The sequence below is a fragment of the Parasteatoda tepidariorum genome, chromosome 10 (genome assembly GCF_982258835.1).
Source record: "Parasteatoda tepidariorum strain Cologne lab strain chromosome 10, Ptep-v5.0, whole genome shotgun sequence".
Taxonomy (NCBI): domain Eukaryota; kingdom Metazoa; phylum Arthropoda; class Arachnida; order Araneae; family Theridiidae; genus Parasteatoda; species Parasteatoda tepidariorum.
The window spans coordinates 48,302,903-48,324,580 of record NC_141764.1 but is presented as its reverse complement, the minus strand read 5'-3'; the positions used below and the strand labels follow the sequence as shown (position 1 = coordinate 48,324,580).

Below are 21,678 nucleotides of genomic sequence, written 5' to 3'. Positions count from 1 at the left end.
GTTTTTCAAATACGTGGGTGTTTTTTTTTTTTTGTTTTTTTTTTTTTCATAACATTAAAAAAAAATTGCTCTACATTTGAAGAAAACTATTTATTTTAGAAAGTGGTATGCAAGATAAAGCGGTTATAAGATATCACATTGCTAAATAACATTCCTGAGATAACTAATCAATGAAATATTTGCTAACTTAAAATCTTTCTGATTCCTCAAACCTCACAGAAAGCGAAATATATTTACTATTTTACCAGTTCTTATATCTTATCTTTTTTTCCGTTTGTTCTCTTACAGTGTTTACAATGACATCATAATCAAATAATTCTGTATGGAATGATTAACCTCTTTGACAGAATTATTTTCTACCGTTATACAATTATAAATCAAAAGGCTGATCTGGACTGCGTAAAATGAATTTCATAATCAAAAAATTACGGCCTTGAGGATTAAATTTCTACTACTTCAATATTTTTGATCGAACTTTGAGAGCTCTGAAAATAGGACTTACATTCTTTATGTATCTTAATTTCGGTAAGAAGCTTTTAGTTGGAGTAGTATATATCTTTAAAGTAGGTTGTGCACAAATGTATGTTGCACATGAAGAAATATGCATCATGATGTCTGAAAAACATATGACCCATATGCACAAACATTTAATTCATTAGTGTAGACAAAGTTTGAGTCTCAATTATAAAAATAACAAAGGAAAAATTATTTGTAGAGCAGTAATTATATTAACAATGAACAGAATTTAGATAGGCTTAAAAAATTTAGGCGGGCTTATAAATTTACGTTTTATCCAGAAAGGAAAAGGAATCACTTTTTTTAAGACTACACTTTAACATTTAGAGATCTGTTAGGCAAATTTTTTAGATATTTTTCTTACAAAATAATATATAGTGGTAGTCACAAATATTTCAAATGATCGAAGTTCATCCCATTTCCGTTACCGCTATTAAATTTTTCTAAGGCCCATAGTAACTTTGAATAAAACTTGAAATGCTTATATAACAAATGGACTATAAAATACTGTCAAGGATTGAAACAATACTTAATTATTAAAAAAATAGTGCGTGAAGTCCCTCCTCGCGGAAGAAGTTAAACTTCGCAACCTGCGACGTTAATAGTAGAAGAATCAGCAGTCGTAGAAGGATCACTAGTTCTATTCAACTACTCTTTTTCCTGCTCCGTTCGCTTCCGTGCTCTGTAATAACGGTAATATTGTGCATTTTTCCCTCGTGGACCACTTGAACCAGTGGAAGTGCTTGTGGTTGCCTCATCGTCTCGCCCAGGAAAATGTATTTGTATTAATAATGTATGTGAATGCGTCATAATGTAATTTCAGAAGAGAAACAATCAATTGATATTCACAAGAGACGTACCTTGACATAACCTTAAATCCGTCGCATTGTCCGTGGGATTGCTTTCACTCATTTTTTACAATTGTTATCCACTAAATTTGAAAATAAAAAATACTACCCTATTAAATTATATGTGTATCAAAACAAACTAAAAAAAATATTTATAGAAAAACAATACTTTTATGCTAGTGAGAACCAAAACAATATAGAAATGAATGAGGGAAAACTGGATCCTACCACGTGATTTCCCGGCCAATAAAAATGTAGCGTTAAACATTTAACGCAACCTTGTTGGAAGTCGCATAAGAAGTATAACTTCAAAAAGTATTTCAATTCATTCAATGAAACTCTAATCATAAGATTTCAACAACTAAAACATGATTCCCACGACCTGGAAAAAAATAAATGAACGGAAACTAAGATTTTTCGAGACTATTGAAAATTTTCATCTTTCACTCACGAATTACAAAATTATTCGCAAGTTATTTTCTGCACCCATACATGTTTACTTTGTGCTAAATATTTATTGATATCTTAAAACCTCTAGATATATATCGCTATCGCTAGCACTTTAAAAAAAATTCTGGGAACCCTGTAAATAAATAATTTTAAATTCATTGCTAAAATTCATCAAATATTCAGGTTTTTTTACATGGTGCAGTCCCGATCTTGATAATAAAATTATACAAGCAAAATTAAAATATAATAAAAACGGAAATAAAAAAGTAGCATTTATACCACCTTTATATTATGTCGACTTTATTGAACATTACCGAATTACACACATTAATAAAAAGAATTCATTAATAAAAAGAATGTACAGAGCCTGACTGAGGCAGGGGCATACGGGGCAGTTGCCCCTGGCCCCTACATCAGAGTGGGCCCCCAAATCGAATAGAAAGCTTATTTTAAGTGTCCTTCCTTAATGAAATTTTTTTTTAAACAAAATATCAATACAGTAAAAAAATCCGTCAGTTTTATGTTAGCTTCTTCATTAATCTGTAATATGAACACAATCTATATTTCGTAAATCCATGGCTTTTCTAAGGAAAATTCACCTAAATTTTCCCAATCACGATGGACACATTTTATATTTTATAATTTTATAACCGTCGTTAGACAGCCGACCTAATTCTATGGGTTTGCGACTACTAATGTTCAACTACGTAGCCTTGTAATTTTGAACCCCATCCAGTAGACAAGGGAACTCCTAGATCAAGTATTGGGAGAAATTTGCCTTCGTGGAGGACTTTTTGATGGAGCTAACCCGCCTTTGTGTTGCATGGAGAGGAAAACCACGTGAACCTCCCACGGTTAGCCTGAAGCCAGGGGGACCCTAGCTCATGATCCGTCAACCAATGAGGATATTATACATCAGCACTGTGGTCGGAGCGAGCCGGGTGTGGAATTCGTATCGACCAGGCATAGCCGGGATTTGAACCCGGTTCACATCATTGGAAGGTAAACGCTCTATCCCCTGAGCCACTACTGCTCTGCTATTTAATATTTTTATTACTGTCATTAAACAGCCGACCCAATTTTTTGGGTTTATGAGTAATAATGTTCAACTCTGTAATCTTGTAATTTGAAACCCAATCCAGAAGACAAGGGAATCCTGGATCAAGTATTGGGAGAAATTTACCTTCGTGGAGGACTTTTTGATGGAGCTAGCCCGCATTTGCGTTACATGGAGAGGAAGACCACGAGTACCTACTACGGTTAGCCTTACGGCAAGGGGACTCTAACCCATGATCCGTCTACCACTGAGGATATTTCACGTCAGCACTGTAGTCGGTGCAAGCCTGAAGCGGAATTCGTATCGACTGGGATTAGAACCCGGTTCGCCGCATTGGAAGGCGAGCGCTCTATCCCCTGAGCCATCGCAGCCCACAATGGACACATTGGGCCAATCAAAGGCCTGTATTTTTTACATATCGCAAAATGCGGTATGTTTGCTAAAATAGACTTTTGATTAACTTTGATTGAGCCATCGTAATTGCGAAAATTTAGCTGAATTCCGCCCTTATGTCAGCAAGGACAGTGGCGTACGCAAGGGAGGGGTTTAGGGGTTTAAACACCCCCCTTGAGCTCTGACAAAATGGCATAAATAAAAATTTTAGTAGAAATTATGCGAGCTATTATTTTTTAAGACTATATATTTTTATTAACCTTATGCCTACTTTTTTCTCACGGTATTTCTCAGAATACTGAAAAAAACATTTACTATAATAGGGTTGTACTTTTGAAACCAAATTCACGTGATACTGTTATGGACTAATTCCTTTCTGTTCTGTCAGTCGCGATAGTTTTCGAGACTGGCTGTCATTCGCGAGGTCTTTACGCGATGATTCTGGAATCCTAGACGTCTTGTCGTCTTTGAGACAATTCGAGAATTCTGGAGACGCGGAGAAAAATTATATAAAAGGGGGGGAAATATATACAATAATTAGTAACTTGTATATATTTTTTCGCTTATTCAATGTTTCACTTATTTATGTACTCTTCCTTATATATTATTTAACCCAGACAGCGACATAGTGCGCCACTTATTTTAATTATTTTAATTATTGTAACTTATTTAATGCAGTACGCCTGCACACCCCTGACCCCATTCCTCCCTTATTGTTATTCATAATTCGACGAAAATGTAGATAGCCCCGTGGGCTAGTAGCATTGTAAAATTAATTTTAAATTGGTAGTCGTGACCTGTACAGTGGAGTTAGTTAGTCAGACTAAGAGTTATCTCTTCCGTTTGTCTTTCGGAACTTGTCGCTAAATCTGTTTTGTTTTGTCTTAACAAAAAGTTCATTCAATCGCCGAACCCGTCGTCGCCAGTATTTCGACTAGTGAAGAAATCAGTAACAATACCATAGATACTGTGCTCGTTGAAGTTATTCATTCCAGTTCGAAACTTTGAGATCGTAGCATAGCGGATATTTCTGTGCCAATATATACATATATTTGCTGTTCTTGAATCTTTAGGATTTAACCATTTTTAACGCAAGAATTTAGCAATTTTTAATTATTTTGAGAAAAAATCACGATCTGAAATTAGTGAGGTGACAGCATCTAATACCAATGTAAGTTTTTCTGTTGTACAGAAATGTGATACTTCCGTTGAAGAAAACGTTTCTAGCATAACAAAATCTGATGAATGTGAAAGTGGCCCTCAAAGTGTTACTTTCCACCCATATGACATTAAACTTTGTTCAGAAAATATTACATTATGTTCTTAAACTTAAAAAATTAAATCAAAATTTAACTAAACAATGTTGTCGAAATAAAAAGTCAAAATTGTCTAGCTGTCTAAATTAGGGAAATAATTGTGCTTTATAACAGATTCGAATTTCTTTTAGTAGTTTCAGAAAATTATGAACACCCCCTTGAAAAAATTCTGCGTACGCCTCTGAGCAAGGATATGAATTTTTCGTGGCTAGATGACTGAGTTAACAATCAGAAAACTACACCTGGTATGGTGGACATAGAATTGTCAGAAAATCAATAAAATGGACTGAACGATATTTCGTCTGACCATTGGAAGGAGGGGGACTTTATAGCTATTTTAGGTTCTAGTCAATCTTCTTTTTATTTATAATGAGGTGAAAAATTTAAATACTTCCATAAAGTTCGGTTCTTCATTAGTGAAGTAGAGGTGGGCCCCCAAAGAAGTTTTTGCCCCGGGCCCCGATTAGGCTAAGTAGGACCCTGAATATGTATTTAAATGATATAATATGCGTTAAGACGTTTCTGTGAAGTTTCACCGTCAATTTTTTACTGGTTTCAAGGAAAAAATAAGGATCAAATAAAATTACAATTTTTAATTATCTTTAAAAAAATGGGAAAACATTTTTAAAAATTTAAAATGGTAATAAAGTTATTAATCCACGAAAAAATTAAAAATTGTGACTAATTTGTGCGAATTAATGATACCTTTACGACAGCGAACAATAGTTTTTTTCGTGGGAAGATGAATATAGTGGATGAAGAGTAATTTTTTTAGTATTTATAAATCTATCATCATTTATTAAACAATACACTATTTTAATTTACCTCAAGTTACGAGGTGCGAAATTGCGTAAGAAACTTTTGAACGTACACGTAACGTGAGATGAACGAGCCAATGAAATGCTTTGTTATTTTTTATCAGAAAAGAGCGCCACCGAGCTAGAAGCACTGAACTAGAAAAGATGCGGTAGACATCGTTCGACTTTATCAAGAGAAGAAGTTCTTTGACTCCCGTCTTTTTCTTTGTTTTTCCTTGCCTTTATTTAGAAGATGGATAGCTGATGCTCTTCTGAAATTTTCATCGAAGTCAAAACATTATCTCTCTGTAATTTTCACCAAAGTTGCCTTATTTTTTTGCTAACTATGCGGACTTTAAATAGTGAACTTCGTTTTCAAAATGTTGTGGTGCTGGTCAGAGCGGAAACGAAACCTGGCGAGACAGTTTTTATTTCAGGAAATTCACCTGAATTAGGATCATGGAAAGTATCAGATGCTGTTATGTTAATGAAAGTATCGCCCGAAGGGTAAGTGAATAAAATTTTTTTTAAAAAAATATTTTAATACGTATGAACAAATTATTTTAAAAGATGTCTGACACGATTTGCTCGCTCGCATGTCAAATTTTTTGTGACCGATACGAGATTTATAATAGCAATGTTATTGTGCTTGATACATTTTTTCCCCCTTTTAAAAATGATATGTTAGATATAATTAAAAACATTTAAGTTGTGTGGAAATTGAATGATATTATTGAATGAAATTTCTCATATTGAGGGCAAGGTTATGACCGACGAATAAATTATGAATATATACAGGCAATTAAATTGTGAGCAAGTTTGATTGCAAACTATTTTTATTAAACTAATTTTAATATATTACGTTATTAAAAATGTCTTTTTAAAGCTATATGACTTAGTAAGGAGAAATTAAATAAAAACAAATACTTCTAACTATTAATGTTTATCAGATAATTTAATCAATTAAAAGTCAAAAAATATTCATGATTATTAATGCTACAAAAACTTTTCGCGTAACTAAGTAGTGCCGATACTTTCCAAACTAGATATATTTTTATTTAAAAAAAATTAATTTAATTTTTATATTTCTAATAAGTTAAATTCATCAAAGCTTAGGTACTTGTAAGCATTTTGTTTCTTCCTAGCTCTTTATTTCAAACTAAAATCACCGATTTCTGTTTACTTAAGATTATTCTTATTCTTCTCTATTATAATGTCATTAAATCACTTTAGTGTAATTAAAAAGTAATATTATTGTCTTCCCTATATAATTAAAACTAATTTTAATTTAATTTTTATATTTCTACAGAATGACAGTAACTTTGTCAAAATTGTTAAACTCTTCTGATCTTACTCTTCAATTTAGTTAAAAATGAATTATTTATGGGAAAAGTTTTGGTTACTGACATTTTAACCTGCTGTCTTCTCCACATAGCAAAACCAGTATTTCCATGTTATTAGATAAGAAAATAGTGTACAATGGACAAACATACTCCCAATTTTGCCCTTTTGCTTTACTGCCAGTGGGTTAAAGTGACAATAATCAAAGAAATTATATTTTTAATTATCAATATGCTGCTTGAAAAAAGCATTTTTATATAATATGTATTTTAGGTCAAATTGAAATGTCAATTTGTTAATAATGGGATTTTCCATTGCAAATATTGTTATATTTATCTTTTTTACTAACAAATTATTGACTTTCTAAGACAATAAGGCCTCTGAAACTTTCTTTAAATGCTGATGGTAAATTACTGGTAAAAATTTTTTTTTAAATTTTTGCTTTAATTTTATATCCTATCCTATATCTTGATCTGTCATAAGAAGGAAATTTTTTCTGTGTGTTAAAAAATTATTTGGTATAATATAAATTTTCGTAAAATTCTATATTTTGCCATTATACAGTTCATAAGTATACTTTAATACGCTTTTCATGATAATTATTTTAGTTTACTTTAGACAGTATTAATTCCCGAAACTATTAAGTTTTTATTTAAATAAACTGCTTAGCATGCCACAATCTTTCAATATTTTATTTATACTATTTTTCAAATGCACTTCTATATCACATTTCAAATAAAATACTCTTTTTTTTGAAAATTTCCTGAATTTTGATTTAATATTCAGGGTTCTGTCCAGGCCGAATTTACTACCGTTTAGCGGTACCTTCACAAATTCAATTTTAGGTGAAACGGTAGTTTCACAAATTCAACTTAAGGAAAAACGGTAGTTTCACAAAATACTTTTTCTTAAAATTTTATTTTTGTATCCCTTAAGAAACAATAAATCTATATTTTTACCATGTTTTTGTATTGATTTTGTAATATAATTTTTAATTTTTCACAAATTATGTCTAAATTTTCACAAAATAGGTACCTTTCAGAAAAACCTAGACAGACCCCTGATATTACTTCAGATCATGGTTGGGAAAAACAGAGGCCAAAATCCTTTTTCTTTTCACAGGAAAATTGAAAAAACCTTTGAGGAAACTTTTTTTCTGATTTAATTCTTTTTCTATACATTTTCTTTAAATTTCTGTAAATATGCTGTTTCTGTAAATTTAGGATTTTTCAGAGAGTCTCTGTTAGAACTTTTTTTTACCTATTATATCTAATTTTGTTGCCAAATTACCGACTACTGTTTAAATATATAAGTATAATTTTTGTTGTAGATAATATGTAAATGCTGTTTCAGATCTCTCTTTTATTAAATTTGTGTTTTTTCTGCTTTCATAATTCTAAATTCAATTCTAACCTATGAATGTATAAGTTAGAATTAAAATAAGATAATTAGTAAAAGAATATTCTTATATTTAGAAATATCATTCAAACAAATGCCAGAAGCTTAATTACCTGCAAAATAAGCTTTTGAAAGTCTACAAATCCATATTTAAAACTAAAAAGTCTGTTCATTTAACCAACATGAGATTAAAATAAGTTTCTAATTTGTTTAAAGAGTTATCAATCATATTTAAAGAAATAGCTTTGTTATTCTATAAATAGAAAAAATACTGTTAAGCTATATTTTATTCTTAAAAAATATCGAATTACTTCTTGTTGAATATTAGGTACTGTAATAGCTAGAGCCTGGATTTTGATGACTTAAGAAATCTCAATTAACGCCCTTAAAAAGTACAAAAAATCCCCTTACAAAGTGCTAAAAATACAAAAATTGCGCTAAAAAGCCTTATGAAATGACTTAAATAAAGTAAAAATACTGAACTAAAACAATGTTTTACTCTTTAAAATTATTATGAGTCATTTCAAAAAATATAAAGCAATGCAACACATGTTCTACGCTCATTATAGTTTGAAAAGTATGTTTTATATCCTAAAATAACAATAAAAAAAAGGAAAATTTATTGATTCCAAAACATTTTCATTTTGTATAGAAGCTTAAAATAATATAACAACTTCCATCTCATAATATTACTAAATATCAGAATTACCTTGGATTATTAAATGATTTTTGATATTTTGAAATGTAAACGAGCGTCTCTTGTCTGAAAGTAAATTTTTATACCCAGAGAAGCTTCTTTCAACGTCTAGTGATGTTATTGGTGCGTACTTGAAAAAGACGGTCTCACTTACTGACAATTCTTCTTCAACTTGAAAAGATGTTGCTTCACCTGTTAATATCCTAGAAATTTTCTTCATTGTTTGGAAGCCAGTGTTCTTCTCCAAAAATTTGTTCAATTTAGCTGCTACACTTTGTGCTGTCTTTCCCCTTGCTTTTTGCAACACTTGACTCACTACGTCAATGTAATTTATTGCATCGCAAAGTTCCAATTCATATTTCTCCAATCTTGTAATTGTGGAGGACACAATAGCAAAGTTAGACTTGATAAATGATATGTTTCCTTCGATTTTGTCAGAGGCCAACACGTTTTGCCCTATCTTAATTGATGCAGCATCTTCTGCATCAAGACAAGTCTTGCATTTATGTAATGAAAACGCCCCCCAAAAATAATAAAAATTGGAAAAAATTAACAAAAAACTTAAAAAATGCTTTAAAATGCAAAATATGCACCAAAATTTTTAAAAAATGCCAAAAAAAGGACAAAAAATGCAAATGTCATCAAAATCCGGGCCTTAGTAATAACTAATCTGTAAAGGTTATGGTTATTAATATATTCATTATAAGAATAAATATTTTGATATTCATACAAATGACTTCAAGAAAACTGATTCCATAAATTTTTATTTACATTAAGGTTAAGCTGTTATGGTTCACTGCCTTAACCATTAAAATGGTTAAGGCACTGAACTGTCATTGTTCAGGACTGGCTTTGAATCTGCACATTGCCATTGGTCATGAAATTGTCACAAATTTACTTTTAAAAAAAAATCGTTTAAAAAATTTATCGTGTATGGTGAGAAAAGGTTTTTAAAAAAATTATGAATTAATAATTAAATGAAAAAAAGGACATTATTTTATTTTTAATCTTTTAGAAACATATGGACAGGCGTTATTACTGTTCCTAAAACTCAAAATGTCCAATACCGTTATCTCATCTGCTCAGTTGTGGATAATGATGGGAAACAAGAAAATATTGTTCAGCAATGGGAGAGCCATTTAAGACCTCGTTTATTGACTCCTCTTAATCATATAGATGGAAAATGTGACTTGGATGTGTTTGGATATAAAGGTATGTCATGAATATACAGGTAGTTTTGTAATGTTAATTAAGTTCATTTTAATGATAATCTTGTTGAATCAAATATTGTCTGTTATGTTATATATATGCTATTATTATGTTCTATATCCTATTATTAATATTGGCAATAATTTCTTTCTATGGACTTTACACATTCTATTAAAAAACATTGTCAATTAGTAAAAGAAAGGGGAAAAAATTTTACTTTACTAAAAGTAGTAAAGCAATCATATTAATTACTAATTTTCATAAATAAATTAACATATATATCGAGTTAATGAGCTTAGTAATTTATTTAAAATGCATACATATATTAATAAAATAATAAATGTATGTTATGATTTAATAATTAAAATGATTAATAATAATTATGATTTAATGATAGTGGAAGTAACTGCAAACTTTCAAAGACAAGTGCAGCAAGGGGGTGTGATGGCTATTTTTCCTTTCCCATATAAATCTATGTATTGACAGCAATGACAAACTAAAAAAAAGTTGAAAATAACAAAAGTCTAAGAAATCCATTGTAGAGTTTGGGGGGAAAATAAAGAAGGGTTGAGGAAAGAAAGGACAAAAAGGATATGGAGTCTATTTAATCAGGGCACTAATTTACTTCAGGGGCAACAAAGTGGATTCTTTTGACTAAAAGGGCAGCAAGGTGCTGCACCCTGTTTACCGTGCCTAGAATGAGCTCTGGTGATGGAAGTCAAACTTTATATTTAAATGTACTCATTCTTGAATAATATGAATCTCATCACTGTATGTAAAGTAAAAAATTTCTTAATATCTTTCCAATCTACACTGGTGTAAGAAATTAAGAGAATTCTCAGACTTGGGCGATTATCTCAAATACTACTGAACCGATTTTAATGAAATTTGATATGTAAATACATTGATACAATACAAAACAGGTAACCATTCAACAATTGTAATACAAGCTCATGTAAAACACTCGTTAGAGTCAGAAGGTATGAAACAGTGGTTGCAGAATAAACCAAAAAAGAACGGTTTAATGGTCCTCTCTTACAGATATAAAAGTCTTGCAACGTGATTTCATATTTGAAAATAAGGCAGTTTATCATTTCCTGAAATTCTCACAAAATTGACAGATTTTCTTCCACAGTTGCTAGGCAACAGGTAGGTTTAATGAAGAATGTATTTTAACACTATAAACTGTTCTTTTGTTATTGAAAACTGAAGGACTATACATGTTTAGTAACTTATTTTTTATTGTGTATTTATTTAATATAAAGTCTGTGTATAATTTACTATTTGTATATGATGGATTACATTAATATTTTCCTTGTGAAAAGAAGTTTAAAAAACCTTAATCTATGTTAAAGTAGCTGCCAGTTTTATTTTATTTATTATTCATTATTAAAATTATTTCATTTATTAAAATTACTCTTGTATAGGAAGTTTAAAATAGATATCAACCAGGGTTGGCAAGATTTTGCCGCAGGTGGAAAAAACCATGGTAAATACCGGTAAAAACCGTCCTGGCAAAAACAGGTTTTTGCCAAGCAAATTGGCAAAAAGTGGCAAAAACCTATATTTTCCAAGATGAGAGGACAAAAACACATTTTTGATACAAAATTATTCCTAAAATTGAAATATATACTATAAATATAAATAATTACAAAAAAATTAATAAAATTATTATTCCATAATTAATTCATAATGTAATAATATATCATTTTACTAGTTTAAAACATTATTGATTGGAAAATTTGTGATTATTCTCTTTTTTCCAGTGAAATGAACTTATTTTAAATTAATAAAACTATACTTTAAAGCATAAAATATCTATCAACATGTGTAGTTAATTGTACAAATAATAATTTTTTATAATAAATAATAATAATATTATACAAATAATATTTATTTATTTATAAAAAAACATTTAATAAGGATTCTAAAATGAAAAGAGGTCAAAAACTTCCAATCTTTTAAAAATTATTACCCTTATATTAATTATTAATATGTTAAAAATAATTTTTTCCTGTAATGTAGCAAAATTATTATTCCTTATGATTGATTTAAATTTGTTTCAAGTATTTTGTAATAATATTTAATCAGCAATTTAGATAATTTGGTTTTTGCCGGTTTTTACCAGGTTTCTGCCACTGTCCTGGCAAAAACCCCTTTTTGCCGGCAAAAACTCCAACCCTGATATCAACTATAAAAACTATTTCTCCTCTTACAATTAAAGGGCTTTAATTTAATCAGATCATACTTTACTTTTTGATGGTTTTTCTGTTTATAAGAAGAAAGAAGAAAGAGAAAATGTTCAATAAAAATAGCTAATACCTTATCTTAAATTTAGAAAATTGAGTAGTTTTAGCTAAAACATATAATGATTTTGTAACAATATTGATGTTATTTTTAGATGATGTTGAAAGCATTTCGTCTGGCTGGCTCACCGCAGAAACCATAATTCAGTTAAAAATGTTCAATAATCCAGTCACCATCTGGAAACGCCGCTATAAAGAAAAACAAATATCTATTCATGTTTCTACGATTGATATTACCAGAAAAGATTCTACCGCTGCTGTGAGTTAATTTTTTTTTATTATTTAGGAACATTAAATTTGTGTAAATTAACTTCAAATGTAAAATTTCTCCATGCAATTTAACTTTTAACAGATTTCTACATTTTCTATGTTTTTTTTTTATTTATTGAAATTTAACCTAACTAACAAATGATTTGTCTGTGTTCACTTCTGTAGCATTTTGAAAAGAAATTTATTGTTATTATGGCTAATGTACTATGTTTCTTTTGCAGAATTAAACTATTTGTATTACCAATTGCACTCACAACTATGTTAATGCTAATTTATTAAAAAACATACTTGCTATGGCCTTATTAATACTGCCAAATCTTAAAATATCAGTAAGAATAAGAACTTAGTGATCATATGATTAAAAGGCGAAAACTATCATTAAAAATCACAAGTAATATTAAAATAATTCAAAAAAGCATATTAGGTTACAGTGCTATAGCATAGCTGAGTATCATTCTCATTGTAAAGTAAATGTAGAGAAATTAAAAAAGTAGTTATTAATGACTAGAAGAAACTAAACTAAATCAGTCTGTGGGGAAAAGAGAGTTAAATCTTAAAGATACATCAGTAGTTCCATCAGTAAACAATGGAAAAACCAATACAGAAAAAAACACACTTGTAGTGTCTTCTACCATTAAACATAAAAAGAGAATGGTGGTAGGTTAAAGAATAGAAGACTTTAATATATTGAAGAAAAATAGTTTGTGTGATAGAAGAGTCATTAACTAAAAATATATTATTTTTTTTTATGTGATAGACTTCCCAAAAATCTAGTCTGCAGTAATACATTTTTGAATTGGGTTAAAATTAGTTTCTCGGAATAACAATGAATAAACAACAACGTTTTTTTTTTTTTTTTTTTTGTAATTAATATTTTCCTAGAGTGAGAATTTCAGTGAGTATTTGGTTGGATATAGAGCTAACCACATAAGCAAATAATTTTGTAAATTCTCCTTGTACCTCTTTGCTTTTAAGATTTACTTGTGTAAATTTAATTATTTTAATATTTTTATTTTAGCTTTTGGGATTCGAAGAAGACAGTACTCTAACAGAAACTCTTGTTCAAAGTTGGCCTGTTGTTGAAGTTGCTGTAAGTCTCTCTTTTTTTATAACTTCTCTATTCATAAGAAAACTATTTTCCTTTTTTTTTTTCCCTTGCAAAGTTATACCTTCAAAATTTTAAACAGCTCATTCTTTCTCTTAGTTTTGATAGAATTGATTATTTTTCTTGATGCTTTGTTTTTATATTGAATAACTCCTTAGGTTTTTGGAATGTAAGCAGGTTGATTTATAAAATAGTATAGGGTTTAAAAAAAAGTTGTAGATCTTTTTTTACTTCTCAGATCTTAGATTTTTTAACTTGACAAACAATCACTGGTTGCACTTTATACCTACAAACATAAAGATAAATGTTAAACATGCATAAACATCAGAATATAATTAGCTGGAGATTTTAAAAAATTTGACTCTTGAATTTGTTATTAAATTCTTAATAGTTATGCTAAGATAATTATGTTTGCAAAAAAGACAATTAAAGGGAAATGTATATTAGAACTGTCCACTATTAATGTAAGCTTAAATAATTTTATTTTTTAACTTTCGTAAATTGGTAGTAATTATATCTTTTTAAAATATGTATTTCTTTGCAAGTAGAAAAAATAATTTCTAACACGAAATATTATGAATCCATTGTTCATTTCATTAAATTTCGATGTACAAGGAAACAAAAGTTCTGTGTATATAAATATTGCTTTGGGTAATGTTCGTAATCTGTCTTTTAAAAAAAATTTCTTCACTGCTATGACAGTGAAAGATAAGCAATTGATTGTAACATATTTATTTCAGCAAATGAATGATACAGGTTGGCAATTCAATCCTCAAAGCCAGTTCGGAATTAATTATGACCCAAATGATTACTCTATTTTTCAAGTGCAGATGCTAAGTCCAGAAACTATTGTAAGTAACATTATGAAAACATCATTTATTTTCAACCTTTAAAATTATATATGAATGTTCAATTGCTGTATGAATGTTAACAGTTAACTACTCTATTATTCAGTTAAAAAGAAATAAGTTTGAATTGCTGTCTAGGAGCTCTGGACTTGTAACTGACTTAACATTCATATTACATATCAAAGTTTAACAGCTTTTATAATAAACTGGCTTTTTTCCAGTACAGGCTTCTATCTATAGATTTGATGATTTAATATTCTCGCATTTTATTGTCATTCACAGGCCAAGGTTTACAAGGGGTGTGCTGGGACATAATTGTCCTGTCGCACCCTAAAGATGGACATACGAAGAAAATATCAATTGCAGCCATCTAACTTATGCCACGACCAACTAACCTGTCTTCTTCCTTCAGCAAGCTGCACATCTGTTGTTTTTAGTTTTGCCCCTGGAATTGGAACTGGACTTTCAATTGTACTGGACTTGCTTATTTGATTTAAATGTTTCCAGTGTTGCAAGAAGAGAGGATTGGGTGCATCTAGCTTAAAGCTAGGTGTTTTTGGTGTTGAAGAACCATGGTTTTTACCAAGTTGTGAAAGATATAAAAATAAATGAAATTTATTTTACTTTTTTTCTAATCCTTCGAAAGATAATTCATTCCTTGTAAGTAGTCCATTATATTTTAATCTTTCTCAACTTGTGTTTTTTTCATGGATTATTTTCTAAAGTGTTCTGTGCAATTTTTCTACTTCTGGATTATTTGCTCATTTGTTTTTACTTTAGTGATAACCAACATTACGAATATTTCTGTTAAAAGTATAGTTTTAAAATAATTTATTAAATTAAAATTATCTTAATTTTAAAATTATGATGCTGATGTAATAGACATTTTTCTGTATAAGTGCTTCAATTTATTTATTGCAATTTTTGATATTTTCTTAATATAACTTTTATTTTAATTATTCCAATCATAAATCGAAAAGGAATCAACTTTTCAGAATAAATTTTTTTAACTATATAATGAGTAAAATTGATTTCTCAGAAAGTTTTATTCACTCTTTGGTGCATGTGTGTGTGATTTTTTTTTTTTTTTTTTTTTTTTTTTTTTTTTTTTAAACATTGTGCAAGAGATTTACTATTGAATGTTTTTAGCCACTTCTTCCGCTACATCACTCATGAGATTTTAAGCTAATTAAAAAAATATCCCTGTAATTTTTCCAGCTTCAAAATGCTTTTCAATAACAGTTAACAAAACATAGCTAGAAAAAACTATTCGAAGGCACCATGCCTTATTATTATTTTTATTTAATGACTTAATGATTTTAATAGATTGTGAGATTTTTAATTGTGTTGCTGCTTCTCACACCTCTAAAAAGATTAGTTTTTTTTATGTAAAAATTTTTTAAAAAAATTTTAAGTTTTAAAAAAATGTACAATAAAAGAGAATTAGAATCAAATATATGAAACTTATATCAATTTTTTTTAATCAGTGTTAATTAAAAGATTTTCAATGTCTGAAATAAAAATTCCTCCTATAATGTCAAAAAATATATAAGAAAGTACATTTTTGTTATTAGTTAAAAATGTTTTTGTTGGACGCCCGGTGGCTGAGCGGTAGCGCTGTCGTGCCACAGGTCCCTGGTTCTATCCTCGGGCCGGGCAAGGTTGACTCAGCCTTTCATCCCTTCAGTGGGTCGATAAATTAGTACCAAGCATGCTTGGGAACTAAACACTGGGGGTTTCGCGTTCGGCTGACCACCTAACCGGAATATCTGCTCCTGCACCCCAGAGCCCAAAGGTCAAGTTAACTGAGATGGGCACAGTAGGCCTTGGCCCTCTTTGGGCTGTTGCGCCGCTGAGTTTAGTTTAGTTTTTTGTTGACTGTTCTGTCAAATTTTTTATGCTCTCAATTTAACTTTTATCTATTTGGTACTCTAGTGTTATTAGTAATTACTTAAAAAAATCTTTTGAAAGACATTATTTTAAAACTAGTAATGACTAAAAGTGTGACTGGAAAAATGTTCTTGAAGATTGAATATGAATTATTATTTAAAAGTATTTTTATTTTCATTAAGTGGATATAAACTCATTGATTTATTTTAATCTGATAATGTGAATTATGTCTGCTTTTGTGCTGCAGAAATTATTGATAGAATATTTTATATTTCTTATCTGTTACATCAACCACGTTCTTGAGATCTAAATTTTTTTTCTTTCATTTAAAGAGAAATAATTTTGTTTGCAATTTATTATATGAAAGTGAAAAAAAATTTAAAAGATTTATTAAGGAGTGACTATAGTGTATCAAATTTAAAAAAAATTTAAATCAACAAAAGTTTTGCTGAAATATATTGAAGATTGTATAAAATTTAAGATTCAGATTATGTATTTTTTTTATTTTTTTTTTGCAAGTTTTATAATGAAAATCATTTTATTTACTAGAAAGCGTTAATTTTTAGCGAATTTAAGTTTTCATTAAAATTTTGTTTGCATGCACTGAGAGTGCTTAAAATTATTTTCTCAAAAATCACATTTTTTCCCCTCTCCTACAATGTGTTCATTGCCCTTTCAAACTATTTTGCATTTTCACAGTTATTCTTACCTAAGCATCTTGCTGGTCTAAAAGTTATTTTTTAATGTTTTCTTTCTGATTCAAAATATTTTTTGATATTTATGTAACAAATGTTTATGCATTTTTTGTGAAGCACACTGGATTAACTTTTGTAAATTTACCTTGTTCTATTATAAAGGAACCTTATTCCATTATAAAGCTATATTACCTTACTCTATTATAAAGCCATTTTACCCAGAAAACTTGAAACTTCCTATGACTGTTAAAAAAAAAAAAAGTTATTAATAAATATTGAAAATATATTATTACTACCCTGTTCTTCCTCTTCGAAAGAATTTTAGTATTAAATAATTATTAGTATATCATTTTAACTATTACATTCAGCATCAATATATTTAGTTTTACTATTGTTACTACTTATAATAATTTCTCCAAAATCATTGCATACAATTTGTACTAAAAATAGATTGAATATTCTTTTGACTATTTATTGAATATATTTTTAGTACGTAGTATATCTTGAGTTTAAAATGCATATATTTTACACTGCTAATTTTTAAAATTCAAGCATGCCAACTGGTCATTGTTTTATATACTATTTACAATTCTCTGTTAGGCTTTTTAGATATTAACTTGCTTTATTTTATCTTCCTTTGATGTTTATTTGTTCCATTCCTTCATTTGATGTTTAACTGTCTCCCTTTTTATTTTCCTTTGTTTTAATCCATTTTGTTTCTTTGCTTTAGTTGCCTTTCTTTGGATTTATATCAGTTGTTTTATGTCAAGACTGTTCTAAGTCATTCTTGTAAGGAATAAATCTCTAAATATGTTTCTGAGTTCAAGAATCTGGTTGTAAAATAAAAATATCTAAAAGTTTACTCCTTTCTTGATATTTTAATATTTACCCTGCTCATTTTTTATCCTTTCCTGAAAGTATCTATTTTCCTAATTGTTCCAGTTATAATTTTTGCTTTCATTTTAGCATTGTCTTTCCTCGTTGCCATTAAGTATCATGAGAGTTTCATTTTGATTTTTCGCTCCATTATTGTTGTTTTAAAAGGTAGGATAAAATGTCTTCCTTTATTAAAATTCAATACTATTTTTTCGGTTTGAATTCTTTGGTTTATACTTTCTTTTCTATTTTAGTCTTATTTTTGTAGTGTCTTTCATTCATTAAGGTTCTTTAAATTGATTGCTCTTGTTATACTTATTGGCATAGCTTTTGTTTATACAAAATTAAATAAACTGTCTGCTTTTGTACTTCAATCATTAATGTCAGTTTAATATATTATAGATTTAAATAACTGTTCTATTATTTATGATCTTAAATTTTTGGAATAATAACTTCTTTAAAAAGTAGTAAAATAAAATCTATTTATATTAAATTTTATTAATTTGTTGTATTACCTTATGTTGCAGGCTTATATGGTAGATTTCTATGTTCATGAAACAGACATTCCAGAACACATAGGCTTCTGTTACATTTTGCCCAGTAATATGAGAGACACGTCTGGTACGTGTAACATGCCCATATCTGGCAAAAGGCAACAGCCAATAGGGCAATTATCAGGTATTTCTAACTGTTTAATGGAATTCTAAAATATAATTTCTTATAATAAGATATTAAGAGAAAATGCTATTTTTAACCTCATTTCCATTCCAAGACATGGTAAGGCATGTACTGTTACGAATTTCTGCCTAACCAGAAGAGGGTGTTGTAATCACTCACAATAATTCTGTAATCACTTATGTGGCTGGCAATGGATTGAATTGGATGGCTTATTAACGAGTCCCATTTCGTATCATGTTGATTTATTGTTTCTTAAATTTGTCTCTTTCTAAATCTCCGCAAAATATGAAAATGACTATTTGCAAATGACTGTGAAGGAGAAACTTGATCGTGGAAAAGGTAGACAAGCTAGCACACTGCAGCTTGACATAATAAACAATAACCAGAACACTATAGATGATATTACAACATCCGAGGTATTTATATATAGTACGGTTGAGCCATGAACTGATTCGTAATGTCCTAAGCGTTGTGCATATCATTACAATGGGAGGGGGGACTTAACAAGTTTAGTTGTCTGCATCCTTATCCTTAAATTAATACTTAAAGTTAAACAAAATGTATGTTACTCCTCTAGAAATATAACATAACCTTGAACTTTAATCTTACATTACAAAGCATCATACAAAGGATGAGCCGGCTGATTAGTCTATTTCCAACAATGTGCTCGACTTTGCACACGCAGGTCATTGAATAACCAGAGCGGGGAAGCCATCCCCTTTGCAGGGGATCATCCATAAGGCCGTAGAATTCCCAGACCATAATAGTATATTGTGTGACGTAAATAAAAACCAACTACTACTACTAATTATATTCCTTGTCTAATATAAAAACAAGCTGATTGCTTTATACTGAAACCTTATCCTTAGGCATTGATACTGTCTTGCACTCTACTAACTAATATATGTTCAAAATTTTGCTTATTTTGAAAATTGTTTTTATCTTTACCAATCTTGCTTAATTCAGCCAAATACTTAATTCTGAATGTTATGTTGTAGTGGATTATTTGATAATCCGTCCTATGAAAGACTTTGTGTGTGATCTCAGTGTATCCTATGCAAAACATTGGAAAAGAAGTGAAAAACGCTCCTTAGATGTGGGGCACAGAGGGGCTGGAAATGCTCGCAGAAATGACAAGTAAGCAAAAAACTGAATTTTTTCTGAACTTACTTTTATTGAATTACTTTAAATACATACTTTTAACCATAGAAGCAAGTTTTATTTTGAAATAACTTAGTTTAAAAAACTAATATTTGTCTTAGAGTTTTAAATAAGTCTCACCTTTTATGCATTCATAATTAATTTTATTTGGAATCAATGCTGATTAAATTAGTAGTATAGTTTTTGTACTAATCTTAAAGTTGTAACTATTTTTATCTTAAATTTTTTCATTTATTTATTTTTGTTCAAATTCATCAAGAGTTCAATATTTATTTGTTGCTTAAATGCTGAGTTGGTTGCTTTGAAAACAAGAACTTGATTTATCGACAAATTTATAAAACCTACTTATATTTCTGTTTAGAAAGTGCAGATTTATGAAGTTAAAAGTAATATTAAGCTTCATGTTCAAAAATGGCTTTCTGCCTGGAATGTTGTACCAAGGCTTTTCGGCCTCACTATTCCCCCGATTATATTTAAATTGGTAATCTTGAAAGCTTTTTTTGAAAAAAATTTACATTTTGCTTAACATAACACTTTACTAAAATAAAATAAAATTTTACTGAAATAGTTTAATAGATTTTAAACCCATCCAAAAATAACTTACATTTATTTAAATCTACTATATTGAATTAAAACTTGCTTGTTTGTCTTTAATTTTAGGGTTGAAAATGTTCTTGAAAATACTGTGGCTTCTTTTAATTATGCTGCAAAACATGTAAGTTAGATTACTTTTGTGTATTCATTAAAGTACTTTAATTTTGTAATTATTTATCAATTAAAATTTTTATTCTAGGGAGCTGATATGGTAGAGCTAGATGTACAATTGTCCAAAGATCTGGTCCCAGTAATATATCACGATTACTACATTTGTATATCCATGAAAAAAGTAAACATGTCTTTTTTGTGCATTATGTTAATATATCAGTGTTTGGTACATGAGCTGAATTTAACATTGTTTTCTATTCTGTGATTTAAACTCAAAATTAGTTTTTAACTCTTTCACATTTAACCTGGTGAACATGTTATTTTCTGAAAAGCTTTTTAGTACTAAGGTATTAAAATTTTGTGTTTTTCTTAATAGTGCCAAGTCTGAAGTATTTATTTATTTAGAAAGATAAATTGGTTGTTATTTGCTAAATGTACATTTGTTTAGAATTTATTAAGCATACATTTTTTAACTATCAAGCTCTGTGATATGGATGTATATATATACTGGTTAGCTAACTTTTTATTAACATTAAAAAAAAGTAGGTTTTACTGTGTAGTAAACTAAGTCATGAAATATTTGAACTGTTAACAATGATAAATAAAATGATCAATTACATATTTTTTTTAATTATGTATTGTCTATTACAGAAAAGAACCCCTAATGAAGATGAATTACTTAAACTAGCTGTACAAGATCTTACTGCTCAACAGTTGCGTTTGTTAAAAGTATGTGCACTTTTATCAATCTTTTTTATGAAGCTTGTGTTTGCATAGTCATTGCTTTGTGTTTTTATTGTTTTGCTAATTTTTTTTAATTATTTTATTATGAACTTATCGTATGAAATTTCAGTTCATATTTGCAATCCAATGCCAGTTAGTTGCCTTTTTTTAAAATTTTCTATTGTAAAAAAAGCTTTATAAAAAAAAATCATCTATTTATTCATAATAATTAACTTCTTTGCTCTTTAATTTTAAATAGTCTATATAATAATGATTTGAAATAAACTAATAAATTTTATTTTGTGAAGTTATAAATGTTATGCAAACTTATTTCTTTACTAACATTTATATTGTTATTTACAAAGGCTGTAAAATTAATATCCAGTAATTTAATTTGTT

General features: G+C 28.9%; 1 protein-coding gene across 1 annotated transcript in view; it reads left to right on the top strand.

Annotated features, from left to right (window-relative positions):
• Window positions 1–5,500: 5,500 nt before the first annotated feature.
• Window positions 5,501–21,678, top strand: part of LOC107451427 (glycerophosphocholine phosphodiesterase GPCPD1) — a 29,478-nt gene continuing 13,300 nt past the window's right edge. Inside the window, exons 1-10 of the mRNA XM_087153579.1 lie at window positions 5,501–5,884; window positions 9,829–10,025; window positions 12,424–12,587; window positions 13,617–13,688; window positions 14,444–14,554; window positions 18,540–18,690; window positions 19,689–19,827; window positions 20,512–20,566; window positions 20,645–20,737; window positions 21,208–21,285. Of these exons, the coding sequence (XP_087009705.1) occupies window positions 5,724–5,884; window positions 9,829–10,025; window positions 12,424–12,587; window positions 13,617–13,688; window positions 14,444–14,554; window positions 18,540–18,690; window positions 19,689–19,827; window positions 20,512–20,566; window positions 20,645–20,737; window positions 21,208–21,285 (1,221 nt within the window). The 5' untranslated portion in view covers window positions 5,501–5,723. The remainder of the gene's footprint in view (window positions 5,885–9,828; window positions 10,026–12,423; window positions 12,588–13,616; window positions 13,689–14,443; window positions 14,555–18,539; window positions 18,691–19,688; window positions 19,828–20,511; window positions 20,567–20,644; window positions 20,738–21,207; window positions 21,286–21,678) is intronic.